We start from the raw sequence: 12046 nt of genomic DNA, 5'->3' as shown, positions 1-12046 counted from the left end.
TATTTTTGGTCTGATCCATTTCTTACTGGGTCGATCTAAATGAGACGATCTTGAAATTCAGAGATCACTGGCGCTGTCGTTAAGTTTCACAGGCAAAAATATTGATTTGACAACACAGTTTAATACTTTCCAGATCATTAAAAACCGAGTCTAGCCTTTAATGTCTGACATGTTAAATGGTATTGAGCGCTTTTTTTCTGAGCTGTATAAGTTTCCTTTTTTTGGTTTTGCCAACAATTTCAATTTCCAACAAAATGAATAACTTCCTGTATTTCCTAAAATCCAAAACTTGGATGTATTCTTTAGTCAAAACCAAACCTGTCCACTTCCACTACATTGTTTAAGGGAGTTTTGTTTTTAATCTCGGGGGTTTTAACTCTCAGAAAATATTTGTAAGGGCACATACAGTAAATATGGAAATATGATCGTGAGCTTGGCTGCATTGCAAATTGCCACATAATAAACAAGTGAAGTGTATAAAAAACCACAAAATAAAACTAGCTTTCTAGGAAGCTCTATGAAATGTGCATGAGACACATTTAGAATAAATACATCCGTCCACAGAAAAAGCTCTTAATTTTGCAAAAATGTTTGCTGGTTATAATTTCTCCAGTGGGAACATTTTCTCCTTTTCTTAGTTATATAAGTTATGTAACTAAATCTCTTTGGGTTCTTTCACTGTTAGTAGAGAAATAAGACGTTTTACAGATAAACTGAACAAACAGTCAGATAATTAACTGATATAACACACAATAGTTGCTCAAAAAAAGTGGCATAATGACAGCTTAATAAGGGGGAAAGCAACATGAACATCCACAATCTAAAGCGTATTCTCCCCATTTCCAGGACACTTAACCTATCACAGAACAGAAGTGGATTCAGACGAAGATGCTATATCTTCTCTGGATTAATCTCTCTGCAAACACGAATCCTACAAACCTGAAAGAACCTCTTAAAAATCCTGAAGTATTTAGCAACTGCATGGATAGCTACATTCCTCTTTCATCTCAACTACAACCATAGTTACGTCATCAGAAGTCTTTTTAGAAAGCTAAAAAAGAGACTGTTATAGCTGCAGCGTTTACCTCTTTGTTAAAACAAGGAAACGTCTGAATGAATGTAAACTGGCACACCTAAATGCTCCAAAAGCTGTCAAACCTCAAATCCACCACTGCATAATCAAACACATTTACCCTGAATAACCTACAATCATACAATCCGACATGTAGAAGCTGCATCCTTTAAAACACAAAGATTAAACTCTGTTAACTAACAGGAGTCAAATCTTTGCAGCATGGGTCTGAAAAGCTGAAGAGCAGATGTGGGTCGAATCCCTGACGAACTGTATCTGGTACGACTCAAAGGGACCAATTTAAGTGTCTAGAAACGGCCAACGCTGGACGCTACAGCCCTGCAGGCGTGAAACGTGTTGACTCACGATTACAAGGAGTGAAAAGTTCATAAGCAGTGACAGAATCAAACACGTCAATGCTTTAAGGAATGAACTGAACCCATAAATAACACCTCAAAGTACCACTCAATGACAACTACTGGATAGGTGTTTAATTCAAGATGAATTAATATATATATATTTTTTTTTTTTATCAAACAGATAACTTTAATAACACATGACTTTTATGTAACATAATTTTTCATGCATTATCGTATAAATAAGGTTAATAAATAAGGAAGGTGGGGGGGGATTGAATCCAGCTGTTGTTTTTAACTGCTTGTTTCTGCTACACAGATAAACGCACATACTGCCCTTCAGTCATGTGTCTATTTTTTCCTTTAGAAAATGGATCATGCTTGTTTTCACGGGACCTAATCTCTGGAATTTCTGATCTGAAGGGAAGGCATGTGAGGTATTTAAAACACTTGAGATTAGATGATTAGGGGGATGCAGAGGCTTCTTTTCGCTGGCAGAGAAAAGCATACTTGATTGCAGAGGACGTGATGGTCATGTTAGTCTAACTGAAGTGTTATTATGAGTTCAGTTCATTTAGTTTCAGACCCTTTAGTACTCAAGTTTTGTGAGATACGGGTTGAAACATTTTATGAACTGGTCCACCATTCTTAAACCTTCAGCTTGTTTCTTAAAGGAAAGGCTTAAGTCTGGACACCTTTAGTAATTGTAAACAGAGTCATTGATAAGTTAAAAGTGACTCAGATCTGCTGCAAAGTGCACACACGGAAGAAGACGCAAACCTTCTCGAAAAGCAGGAAGACCTAAAGATCTCAAACGAGCAAATACTGCCTGAAAAAATATATCAAAGCCAAAAGTAGCTCACTTAATTTGGCACAAAATAAACATTTTTTGCTCTGATTTAGCTCAAAAGTGCAAAAGCTCATGGAAGACAACGATCAAGTGAGCTCAATGTAACAAGTTGTTTGTGCAAAGCTTAAATAATAAGTGAGCTCTCTTTATAAGAGCTACGATCAACTCTCCTGAAAGCATGACTTAAACTTACTCTGTTTTTTATACATATTCACAACTCAGGTACAGTTTCTGGCCTGGGTTTCACAAATATACAAACTGTGACTTTATCTTCACTATGACAACAACGATGAACGCAAAGGAGTCTCAAACGATCTCTTCTTTCCACACATACCACGCTGGGATTCTGTAAACTGTGTGTAAATAATCCAGACTTTTTCAGCCTCGTTAACAGATGTTTGATCGCAAATGTTCAATTAAGCCGTCAACTGAGCCTCAGGTTCACATCTGAAGCGTAAAGACGCGAAATGTTGACACTTAGCCAGCTCAATTTGAAAAAATCTTTTAACGACAGAAGCAGAAAAAAAGGATGTGAATTTCTTCACGTGTCTGTATATTGGTTGTTTTCTGACAGGAATAACATATTTTGCAGTTTTTCTTTTTATTCTGAATTGTGACACACGTGTTGTTAGCTTAAGCAACCTTTGCGTGGACACAGTCTAACTGTCGGTCCTACTGTTGACACATTGTTTTGTCTCATGTTTCTACGACACTATCCGGTATTCTGACCATGTGCAGTTCTTTTAAAGTTAGAAATGTAAAACGAGGGAACAGAAATTGTTCATTAACGAACAAATTGACAGAATAAGAGGGCCGGCTTGGCCCCTGATGAGCAGGGCATCAGATTTGTTCAGCCCTTAGTCCGTGTGGGACGGTGTGTAAATGCTGTGCAGAATCATGAGCTTTACACACACTCACAGGACAGTGGCACAGTTCAGTTACATCTTACGGAGTATCTCACGCTCCTACTCATAGAAGCTGAACATGGGTTGGTCAGTGTCTCTCAGCTGCAGCGGAGTTTAGCCAGAAAGTAAGCCACACTGAGGAAGATCCACACCACCAGGAGGTTCGGACTGAGGGCCAGCAGGGGCAGAGAGTACAGGAGGCTGGGGTCCAGTCTGAGGTCCCGCACAGGCAGCAGGCCGCTCAGGTTCTTCTGGATCACCCCCTCCCTTGTCCCAATGCTGCCGAGTCACGAGGGAGGTGAGGAAGAGGAGGAGGAGGAGGAGGAGGAGGTGTGGAGCAGCAAAAATGATCGGTGGAGGGGGGAAGGGTAAGGGACAAATGGAAGGAAAGAAGGGAGGCAAAGGGAGAAAGGAGAGGGAGAAAGGGGTGTAAGAGGGAAAAAGGGAAGGAGAAGAAGGAAGCAGGTGCCGCAAAGGAAGCCAAAATAAACAGATGGCGTGCATAAATGAACAGGTGATGCCGGCGAAAAGTCACAAAAACAAAAGAATCCACAGCCACGAATGACGGACAGAAGTTTCATGGTACGACGACAACAAAATATAAATCATAAGAAAGTTACAAAAAATGTAAATAAACCAACAATTAAACAAACCCCATATTACAAATAATAAGCAGATTGAACGAAACAAAAATCATGATAAAGTCAAACATGAGGAAGAGGAAGAAGAGAGAGAAAAAAGAGAAAATTAAGAAAGACGTCTTTTAGAAAAGGAAGGAAGATAAGAAAATACAGTAATGGCTCTCCATGGTTACATAATTTAAGATATGGGATGAAGGAGTGACCGGAGGGATACGAGGGCAAACAGGAAACACCCTTTAAAATGTTAGGAATGAAGCGTACATTTGAAGATATCTGCATTCTACATCAGGTATCTCATTTAGCTTTCTACAGCGAGCATGCATTCAGAGTACCTGGTGCAGACTTCCCTTCAAAATGTTCACATCTTAAAGGTGTCTTCATTATAACTTTGTTTTGAAAAGATGAAAAATGGTTAATGAAGGGGAAAACTGGAGGGGACAGGGTACAATATTCCCATAGCTTTTTTTTCCAACATGCTACGTAGCACAAAAGCATGCCAAACTATGTTTTAGATCAAACTCTTCATCAAACTGTTTTCATGCCCGTCGACTGATGAGGCAGAGGGGAGGAAAAGGGAGAGATGAAAGGAGAGGAGAGGAGGGGGAAAGGTTGAAGAGATGTCGTGTCATAACGTGTACAGTAGGGGGAGGAGTGCAACTTTATTGAGCACAAGTACAACGAGACAGGTGCCATTACATCTTTGTACAACAAATATTTACAACGTAAAGTCACACTTTGAACAGACAACATTTTCTGACACATAAAGGAACACAAACTTAAATAAAGCCTAAGTCTATATAAATACCTGTACACCTTTTATCATCCTGTCTTTTTATATTTATTATCCTGTCTTTTAAATTAGACGACATTCAAGGACTCAGACTGTGTGAAACATTTCCAAGGACAAGCCTCTTGTATGAGTTGTTTTCAGATGCTGACTTATCAGGCTTCTTTTTCTCCCTCTGTTGCAGCATAAAGGAAACACTTTAAAGCCCCTGTAGTGCATTGGACTAACAAATCTTAGCAAGTGTATGTATTCACCACACAAGTCCAGATAAACATGGACTTACTTCATGTTATTAAATGCACAATTTAAGACCTAAACTGCTTATAAGGAGTGAAAAATAGCTGCCAATGCAACAAACTATTTCAAGAAACTATTGTTAAGTTTCTTGAAATGAGATGAAACGTCTTATTAGATATCTTGAACCAGGAAGTAGACAAACACACCTGCTGAGAGTTAGTGTTTGTAGTACGACCAAAAAGGTTTTTATGTTCTTTTTGTTTTATTCCCGTTTCATTTGAAGTCGTTTTTTCTTACTTTGCTGCTGATTTTGATCTTTGCTCTTTTGCTTTACTGAAAAAGGCTTTTGTTAAACTTTCGCCCTGATGCTACTGTAGATACCAAACGATGTCTAAATAATGAGAATATGTTTTGTCTTTTTTAAATTACACAAGCACTTTTTTTGCTTTAGAAGAGCAGAAATTCTCTTAAACTCGACTTGAAAGGGAACCCTGATCCTTCCTTTATACACTCTTAAAAGTCAAGGTCAGACATGAAGAGGAAAGACGAGGAATCAAAGAAAAGGTGGTATATGATTCAATGACAGAAGAAATAAACAACACTGCCAGACGGTCAGCAACTCAGACTTTGATACAGCGTAGCGTAACAGGAATGAAAAAAAAGACAGTGAGACGGACGAACAGACTGAAGAGACTAGTAGACAAAGCAACAAGCACCATCACACACCATCAAAGGAGGATCCTCGTTTGAACATCAGTGTTGAAGCTCCCTTCTTTACACACTTTTATCAACAGAATTTGAGCACTTCCGACAAGTATTCAGGGAAAAAAGCACCGACTGATTTTCAAACTATTGAAGAATCCTCCTTTCAGAAGTACCAGCATCTCTGATTCTGTTTTTTTTTTTTTTTTACGGTGAAGCAGGCAGTGGTGAGTTTTTAAGTCGCACACGGGCAAAACATCCTCTTCCAAACATTTACACAAGATGTTCAAACTGTGTAAAACTAAAGTTGGAACTTCTTGTGTGTGTTTTTTTTTAGCCCAGGTGTGATTATTATTATTATTTAATATTTTTTAATCAGGCACTGTAAGGGCGTCCTACCTGCGCATACAGTCGAGAGCCTGCGTGAAGACCTGCGGTGCCATGCCGTGCTCATGCTGCAGGATCAGACACTGCTCCAGTGTCACCGACATGGCCGTGCGGTCTTTGGCACTTTTACAACTTGTGAACCGAACACCGTTCAGCCGACGGCAAATCTGTGTCAAAGAGAAGAAATCAAGTTGTTTTATCCTTAAATTATTCCAAGATTAATGATACCATAATTAACTCTCTGCAGTGCTGATGTTTCTCAGCTGTTTAAAGTAATATTGGTTTATGTAATTCAGCCATTTTAAATCATGCTCAACCGAGCAGTCATTTTACCTCAGCCGCCTGCCAGAGGATGTCCACGTTCTTGTTTTTCCTGGCGTGGACGTTCTGCCCCAGAAACCTCAGCAGCTCAGGGAGACAAGTCTGAGAACGAGACCGCGGGAGGCCTGAGGGTTTAGAAAGTAAAAATAGTACATTAGAAAATGTTAAAAATATAGTTGTTTTCTTGCATAATAGAAAGGGTTGTATGAGCCGTCAGATAATTTCAGTAAATAAAAGCACTTACAGTCCTCGGGCAGGACTTCTTTAAACTGCTCGTAATATGAGTTCAACCTGGAGAGACTCTCCAGGTTAATGATCTCCTGCAGGGACGTGTCTCCAAACCTGAAAAGATAAACAATTTATTATTGAGTCAGACTTCACAACAACCCAGATTCAGTGAAATATGCAACACCTCACTCACTTCTCAGCGAGCGTCTGCTGCTCGTTGATGCCGACGTTGAAGTGCACCGGCTGCACTCTCAGCAGCATCCCGCTCTGGATCTCTCGAGGTAACGCGTCAAACATGGTTCCAGGCAGCGGGATTCTGACGTTGAAGCCGTCCCTGTTACCGGTGATGATTGGCAGCATGTCGGGGGCGGAGCTACTGGTGGCCTGGGTCACCTTCAAGACAGAAAATGTACCAATAATCAGGCTTATGAATGAAGAGCGAATTATCTTTCAATTTTGAATGAATCACGGGAGCTGCAGTTGGATTTTACCTTAAAGGTGACGTTACGAAGATCCATGATGCCCACACTCATATCCTCCAACATGGCCAGCTCCTCTCCTGCAAACATGAACAACAGTGATCATCTGGGGGCCTAAAAAAGAGTGTGTGTGCGTGCGTGTGTGTGTGTGTGTGTGTGTGTGTGTGTGTGTGTGTGTGTGTTCTTGTGTTTGTACCATAGGTGCTGAGCAGGGATTCAAACTGAGCGAGCAGGCCGATGGTGTAGAGCTGTCTGAGGAATCCGTTGTCACGGAGACAATTCCTCAGTTTGATAATGAAACCACAGATGAGAGCGGTGAGCTGCAACACAAAGACATGAGCATAAACATCAGTTCTGCTTTAAGCGTCTGAGTCAGTGTGCGTGTGTGTTGTTCAAACTCCAACCCAAGCAGCTTCAATTCTTACTTATGATTGAGCAAAATGTTTTAAATGTGTTTATAACTGAACACCAAACTTCAACTCTCTACAGTTCTACGAATCATTTAGCAGACATTTTTATCCAGGGTGACGTACTGTACATCAGAGAGGTAAGTACAACACAAGCAAGGATCTTCAACAACTTCATTAAGTGGAAAACAAACATTTTCACACAGGTGCATGTTGAAAGCTGCCCTTGAGAGTTCTAATCAGCATCAAAAACATCCTAAATATCGTCATCATCATCATCAATTTCATACTGTGTTTATGAAAGAGCTGTGTCTTCAGCTTTTTCTTAAAGGTGCAAAGGGACTCTGCAAACTGTCTGAGAATTGCACTCCATGACCAGCCTGAATGCTGCTGTAAGAGTGACCAAAATATCCAGAGTGAACCTGCTGAGTAAGAACGTCGACTCAGACTACAAAGACCGAGGCTTTAAAAATAACACCATGTAAGAAAAGATGATCCACTGCCTCGACTACCTCTGGGCACGTGTTTTGTTTTAACTTTGGCCTGAAACGTCTAACCACAGGAGAGTGGGAGGAAAGAAATCCTCTGGCTTTTTGTCTCACTCTGCACTATTTTTTTATTTTTTTTTATCATGTTTTCTCCCGGTCTGCCGTCGGTTTAAAAATCATATGATTACCTTCAGTCACCATTGCTGAGCCATTTGCATGAACAACTTTTATGTTACTGACCGTCTGGCAGAAGACGACGTCGCGGCGGTACTGCAGCGAAAGGTCCATGGCTATTGTCGGCGCACTATCCTGCATCAGTAGGAAGACCATGGACTTTTTGGCCGTGTCGCTCATCATGGCGACGCACTCTGTGAGCGTGGTGAGGAGAGGGTACAACGCCTCGCTCCACTCACCTGAGAGACACAAATAAACATGTAACATAGTGTACACAGATAAATACTACATCATAGACGCTTATCAGAACAAGCACAACATTTAAACTTGTTTCTCTTATGAATCTTTCAACCCTACACGAGCTAATGTTCGCTCGGTCGGAGTGATATTTAGCACCAATAAAGTTATATGAAAAAGTAAACTATAATCTTATTTGACAGCAAACAGGAGGAACAAAGAGACAACATGGAAAGCAAACGTGCAGAAGAACACAATAACATTATGGTTTTGATTTTATCCTACACTTTCTCACTTCACTTTTCCACTCGCGCTGACTTCCAAAGAAGCAGAAATGAAACATGAAAGATTTCAAAGAAAGGTCTTCATGGGATTTCCCAGAATAAATCTAACAGTGGTTACACACAAGTTTAGCTTAGGGGTCTCCTGGGTTTCAATACATTATTTCTATTAGTGGTGGAGGTATGGCACATAATGGAAACAAGTGGAATACATAAGGCTGTTATTGTTCTCGTAAGAACTAAATATGAGATGTCTACAAGACGTTGAAGAAAACTAGCTGCTTTAATCACTGAGAATGAATTAATTTCTGTTGAACCAGAGACCTGGAAAGTTGGAGACAGATGCAGAGAAGCTATGGGCTGGACAGCAGCTCTTACCTGGGTATGCCTCCTCAGCTATCGGGCTTCCATCTGGAAGAGGGGATGGTGCAACATGCATGATTAGCGGCGCGTAAGCCACACAGGGCAGCAGAGACAAACATAGAAAACACTAGAAACCAGGGTCAAACATCTATCAGAAAACATACGGCTCTGTTGGTGGATAAAATGGTGCATCTTAATGGATCGTGTCAGCATTTAAAGGACGTGAGAGCAATGTAAACACGTTTACAACATGCGTCACCTTTCTACACTGCCTCTGTATGCAAAAGTAAAAGTGTGTATAGAAATGTGACCCTGGTCCAGTACAACATGTAGATAAGCAACACATCTCATGTACAAACGCTTGTTGAGGAAGCAGCAGCACTTAAACCGGCAAAGCTTGACATTAAAGAAAGCTGATTTGAACATTCTTACAGGTACAATATTACTGCAACATGGCGGAAAGACAAGAAGACAATAACAAAGACAGATTTTTCCCTCAAATATAAAGGTGAAAGTAAATTGTCCAAGAAATTAAAAAACAACCTCTACATGATAAAACTTTGAAAACAGGAGTGGTGGCTTAAGAAGCAAAAAGGAAACATAAGAGAAATCATAAACCTACAGGATTCTTGTTCGGGGCTGGGAGGACGTGCAGAGGAGAGGGCAGGAGGAGAAGAGGAGGATGGTAGGGGTGATGAAGATGGCGATGAGGCTGCTGGTGGTGGTTGTGATGATGATGATGATGATGATGATGATGATGATGGAGAATCCTGTGATAAACTGTCTGGGTTGATCCAGAAAGCTCGTCTATCACCTTTTTTATGGCCACATACAACAGTCTCAATTATACTTCTTACTGTTGTTAAGCTATACATATTGTTTGATTATCAAATTAAAAAGGAGGGAAGAAATGATAAAAAATCAGAGCAACTTAGGAGGAAGCAAAATGCAAAACTGATGATTTTACATTTGACTGCATTCATGTTATAGACTCAAAATCATGGCAATAAAACCAGAGATGAAACTAACGACATTCAAGGGGTTTTCACAGAAATTCCTGCGTTCCATGTATTTATCCGTTGCAGATCTACTTAGAAAAGTACATCTTTTTTGTCACCTTTCTTGCTGGCACCGCCCTGCAGGTCAGCCTGTCCACTGTCCTGACTGCTGATGCTGGGTCTCCTCTCTTTCTGAAGCAGCTTGTCCACACGCTGGATGATGCACTCCAGAGATTTATCCACATTCACCCAAACCTTCTCCTGAAACAGAGATCAATAATTTAAAGCTGTATATTTGTAAAGAAGGCTAAAGGGCTTCTAAAGAAATTAGAGCAGGGAGAGAAGATACACCAGAGATTAAGAATGCAGTCGATCAGTTTGCACATCAGATAGCATGCTACACGCCTTCTAACCGAATGATGTCAATCACCGTACCCATTCCTCCTCATGCCAGTCTACTTGCAGCGAGGACCGACTGTTGCGACCGCTCCACTTGGCCAGCAATGTGTCCTGGTCGTTACGGAGGACCACTTGTTCTGAGTCTGCGGAGGGAGACGCTTTGGAGGCGATGTACTCTGGCCGTGCTGCATTCAGGGCCTGAATGGCTGAGGCTAGCAGCTTACAGTCGCATACTGTCACCAGCTGACGAGTCTGAGAGGGAAAGCATAGCAAATTGTTATTTTTCCCATAGAGCTTCTGAATGATCGTTGAGGTTTAATAAAAATACCTTATCAGCTAGAATAGTGAGTGTCCTCTCCAGGCCGCTGGCAGATCGATCCTTCGCGGCTCGGGAAAGCCTCTCGGCATAGTAGCTGACCTGAGTCTTCAGCGTGTTGATGTGGGCAATGATCTCTTTGGCTTTGACGATGTCCTGGGGTATGTAGACAATGGACTGCGAGCTGGAGAGAGCGCTGCTGCAGAAAGCAGAGACAATTTGCTTTAGCTTAAAGTTTGTATTGTAATGTATGCAGATGACACTCTGATATGATCATAATGCAAAACGTTTACTGTTGAGTCGTTAGGCTTCATGAGAAGTCCACCGAGGGGAAGAAGTACAGGTGACCTTTTTTATGTCTTATAAATACTACTCTGTTAAAGATAGTGTAATAAACAGACATAGACATAGCATTTGCATGCACATGCCTGTTCTAAACATCGCTCTTTGTTGGTGGATTTCAGGGAATGCTCAACACAAAGACGACAAGGGGAGTGATACGGCTCATTTTAGAAATTCAAAGAGTTCTTAATGCAAATTACAGATGTTGTTATCAGTGCTTTGATGTCATTTCAATGTTGTCAGATGTTAATTCATGTTTGACTAGACCAAGAGTGATTACTGAATTTATAAAATGAGCAGTATTTCAACAAACTGGGTGTCCTAATGTTCAATAATCCAGATTTAAAGAGGTGTGTTTAGGACAATGTACTTTTAAGTTACTTTTCAAACACAATACTGTTAATACAAAATGCATCACATGTCATTATTGGTATCTGTCTACATACGTGAGTTATGTGACATACAGTATAATGTGTATCATTCACCGAGACATACTCACCTGTTCAGCTACAATGTTTCAGAATCATTAACAGTATTTGACAACTCACGGTCACAGTGAAAGTTTTTTATGTGGTTGAACAAGGCAGTGGGAGGCAAACAGTGTACGAACAAATGAAAAACAATCAAAGCAGCACAACAACTCACCATTCCTCCTCATAAACGCTGATCAAGAAAGTAACAAAAACAAACAATAGTTGAAGGAAAAATGCAATCATTAAAAGGCAGCCAAATCATAAGAGATACATCGTTCACGCAAAAGAAGTTCATATGGAACAAACGTTTTTCAAATAAACTGAAATAATGAATAAAAGAGCATGAAAACCACTGAGATTAAGGGAAAAAAGAACATGCAAATGTAATTCTTTTGTTTTTAATTCCCTTTAGATGCTCCCTTTTGAGAGTTTATACTGATTGACAACTTACTGTTTCTTTGCCTCCTCAAACTTCTGGATGAGTTTCCTCAAACCGCTGTTTTTAAAGCCTTGGCAGTGAGCCGCCGGAGCTCCGATTGTTATCACATCATACGTGTGTTCTGTAGAGGAAGAGTTCAAACAGAAGTCAGACCTGTTTCAGAT

The 12046-nt window shown here is 40.5% G+C and overlaps 1 protein-coding gene across 6 annotated transcripts in view; it reads right to left on the bottom strand.

Annotated features, from left to right (window-relative positions):
• The window catches only part of LOC132959797 (inositol polyphosphate-4-phosphatase type I A-like), a 34244-nt gene that overhangs the window by 2945 nt on the left and 19253 nt on the right, over positions 1–12046 (bottom strand). Inside the window, exons 13-26 of one of the 6 annotated variants that reach the window (XM_061032998.1) lie at positions 11895–12003; positions 11616–11633; positions 10641–10827; positions 10349–10564; positions 10033–10174; positions 9538–9729; positions 8931–8963; positions 8101–8273; positions 7162–7285; positions 6978–7045; positions 6680–6879; positions 6503–6600; positions 6271–6383; positions 5950–6104 (exon numbers count right to left, since the gene is read on the bottom strand). In XM_061032998.1, coding sequence (XP_060888981.1) covers positions 5950–6104; positions 6271–6383; positions 6503–6600; positions 6680–6879; positions 6978–7045; positions 7162–7285; positions 8101–8273; positions 8931–8963; positions 9538–9729; positions 10033–10174; positions 10349–10564; positions 10641–10827; positions 11616–11633; positions 11895–12003 — 1828 coding nt within the window. The remainder of the gene's footprint in view (positions 1–5949; positions 6105–6270; positions 6384–6502; positions 6601–6679; positions 6880–6977; positions 7046–7161; positions 7286–8100; positions 8274–8930; positions 8964–9537; positions 9730–10032; positions 10175–10348; positions 10565–10640; positions 10828–11615; positions 11634–11894; positions 12004–12046) is intronic. The other 5 variants (XM_061033001.1, XM_061033002.1, XM_061033000.1 and 2 more) reach the window with 5 other exon arrangements.

The sequence above is a fragment of the Labrus mixtus genome, chromosome 24 (genome assembly GCF_963584025.1).
Source record: "Labrus mixtus chromosome 24, fLabMix1.1, whole genome shotgun sequence".
In the NCBI taxonomy this organism is placed as follows: domain Eukaryota; kingdom Metazoa; phylum Chordata; class Actinopteri; order Labriformes; family Labridae; genus Labrus; species Labrus mixtus.
The sequence above is the reverse complement of the archived record's forward strand: the minus strand, read 5'-3'. Positions and strand labels throughout refer to the sequence as shown.